The 2,776-nt window shown below is 35.0% G+C and overlaps 1 protein-coding gene across 2 annotated transcripts in view; it reads right to left on the reverse strand.

The window, feature by feature from the left end:
• LOC107676362 (SPARC-related modular calcium-binding protein 2-like) overlaps nt 1–2,776 on the reverse strand; it is a 41,774-nt gene that overhangs the window by 16,294 nt on the left and 22,704 nt on the right. Inside the window, exon 7 of one of the 2 annotated variants that reach the window (XM_016470883.1) lies at nt 2,021–2,092. The exons of the other annotated variant lie outside the window; for it this stretch is intronic. Within the exon in view, the coding sequence (XP_016326369.1) occupies nt 2,021–2,092 (72 nt within the window). The remainder of the gene's footprint in view (nt 1–2,020; nt 2,093–2,776) is intronic. 2 annotated transcript variants of the gene reach the window in all.

Below are 2,776 nucleotides of genomic sequence, written 5' to 3' on the forward strand. Positions count from 1 at the left end.
AAAATTTTAATCGCATCATATGACCCCTTTAAAGTGTTGCTAGGGTGTTGTGGGTGTTGCTATGTGGCTGCTATAGCACTGCACTAAATACCACTCGGAACAGCTTTGCACTATTTGGGTTTTATTTTAATTGTGCAGCCCTACTGGTAACCATCAAAAACACCTAGCAACCATCTTAGCAAATGTGCAACAACTCGCTTAAAACTCAAAACACCTTACACAGAAAAAGAGAAAGAGGATAACTATAAAAGGATGTGGGAGAGAGAATACCTTAGCAAACGCGTGTTGTCAGGTCTTTGGCTTCATGTGAGCATTGTTTTAGAAAATGTTGCCATGGGTTTTCCTCGTCTTTTTTAACCCAGAGACATCTTTTCTTTGTCTCTGTCTTTCGTTCAGTTCTATTCTGAGCTTCTCTGAATAGTGATAATCTCCATTTAGACCTCAACGGATCAGCCGTAATCGAAACCATCAGCATTCACTGACGTTTTACTGAATGTTAATCAAGAGAACTTTACAATCGAGCTATTCACTCACACATAGACACACACACAAATGAGTCTATTAAGAAACACACAAACTATGTAATAATGTCATCAGAATTAGATCTGTTACTGAGTTCATGTCGTCGTTTTTTCCCAGTTGGGTTTTAATGACATCTTTGTTGATTCCTTCATTAGATCAGCATCTCAAGCAATGGCTGAATGCCACAGTGAGCTGGGTCTTCGTGTGTGTGTGTGTGTGTGTGTGTGTGTGTGTTTGAGCAGCTATAGCAACAATTTCATAATACTTACAGAAATGTATCTATCTTTGTCTCTTTTGCTTTCTCTTTCTATTCCTATACATACATACATATATATATGTGTGTGTGTGTGTGTGTAATAAACTTAATAAATAATAAAATAACATGATTAAACAAATACAAATAATAATATCTCAACTGTTTCCTAGTTTCACTAAAACTAGGCCTTAATTGTTAACTAAAACTAACACTAAAAATGTTTTTTTTGGTAATTGAAAAAAAAAATTGGATTAAATACAAATGTTACCCTGACAGCTAATCAAAAGAAACTAAAATTACTGTAATTAAAACTAAAACTAAACTATAGAAACATATTTAAAAACTAATAAAAAATGACAAAAGCAAATAACAAAATGAGAACAAAAATGAAAATGAAAACTGAAAATATAAAAATTCTAAATATTAAGAAATATGCAAATGATAATAAAAATAACAATCTCAAAGCTTCTCAGATGTTTATAGTAATTTTCCATGTGTTTCCCTTAGTTTCAGAATAGATCTTAAAAATGTTTAATTGTTTGAAACTTTCCTCAGATTTGACAAGACACCGTCTTTAAAATTTAAGGAATTTAATATGTGCTTAATCATTTCTCATTAAACTCTTCCAAGATCAGATGATCTGAGCTATCCTATCCACATTAATGTTCCACTTGAGTTCATCTGAGATAAAGTTGAGAAGTGCATGGAGCATCGCTATGTCGATTCAACTTTTCAAACCATGAGCATGATTGGCCATACAAAAAGAAAATTACAAAATCAGATTTCTTTAATTGCTCAATTGTTTCTCCTAGACAGTTATGAGATTAAATTGAGAACAGATGGAGACTTCTTTTCAGAAATTTCTTCTGAGAAAAACATCCCTATCTCAAATGTCTCAAAAAGTCTGCAAAAAGGTTATAGATCTAAATATGAACTCAAACAATTTTCATCAAATTCGTTCAGTTTCAGGATATCTCATCTATACTATTCATATTAGTTTTAAAGCTCTATAATCGTTCTGTATGTCAACGGATGTCTCATTTGTCAGTTTTTGTATTTTCAGAAGACACATCAAGAGACAAAGTTGATACTCAAAGTCCACTGACGTCTCCTGAGCAAAGTAAGTAAATAAAAACATTTAGCATGTGGCGGTTTTCTGTCTTCTCCTAAATACCAAAACCAATCTGACTCAGTGAGCATTTTGTGTTGAAAAGTGATGACAGATGTTTGTCGGTAACTCACATTGTGTTCTGGTCCTGTTTTGTCGGCAACGGACCTGTTCTGTCCAGAGTGTGGGGTACTGAGAGGTGATGTCTAAAACACACACACACAAATGCACAAAACATTAGTGCTGTCTCAAACCCTAGTGAACGCTCGACCTAGACGGCATTTAAAGGCTTCATTGACACTCACCTTCCTCATCAGCGGACGGTTGGGGTTTCATAATACTTACAGAAATGTATCTATCTTTGTCTCTTTTGCTTTCTCTTTCTATTCCCATACATACATATATATATATATATGTGTGTGTGTGTGTGTGTAATAAACTTAATAAATAATAAAATAACATAATTAAACAAATACAAATAATAATATCTCAACTGTTTCCTAGTTTCACTAAAACTAGGCCTTAATTGTTAACTAAAACTAACACTAAAAAATTTTTTTTTGGTAATTGAAAAAAAAAAAATTGGATTAAAAACGTCTCAGGTTACTTATGTAACCGTGGTTCCCTGAGTAGGGAACGAGACACTGCGTCCTCTAGGGGTCGCTATGGGGGGAATGCCTCGTCATGACCCGTGTCTGAAGCATACATTGAAAAAACACCAACTCGTTGGCCGGCAACAGCCATGACGTCACTACCGGCGCGACTATAGTATAAATAGGCGCCGGGAGCACACATCATTCACTTCTTCATCTGAAGCTTGTGTCCGCAGCATGGCAAGAAACCTAGAGGACGCAGTGTCTCGTTCCCTACTCAGGGAACCATGGTTACAT

Source organism: Sinocyclocheilus anshuiensis, unplaced genomic scaffold, assembly GCF_001515605.1.
Source record: "Sinocyclocheilus anshuiensis isolate Anshui unplaced genomic scaffold, SAMN03320099.WGS_v1.1 scaffold961, whole genome shotgun sequence".
Lineage (NCBI taxonomy): Eukaryota > Metazoa > Chordata > Actinopteri > Cypriniformes > Cyprinidae > Sinocyclocheilus > Sinocyclocheilus anshuiensis.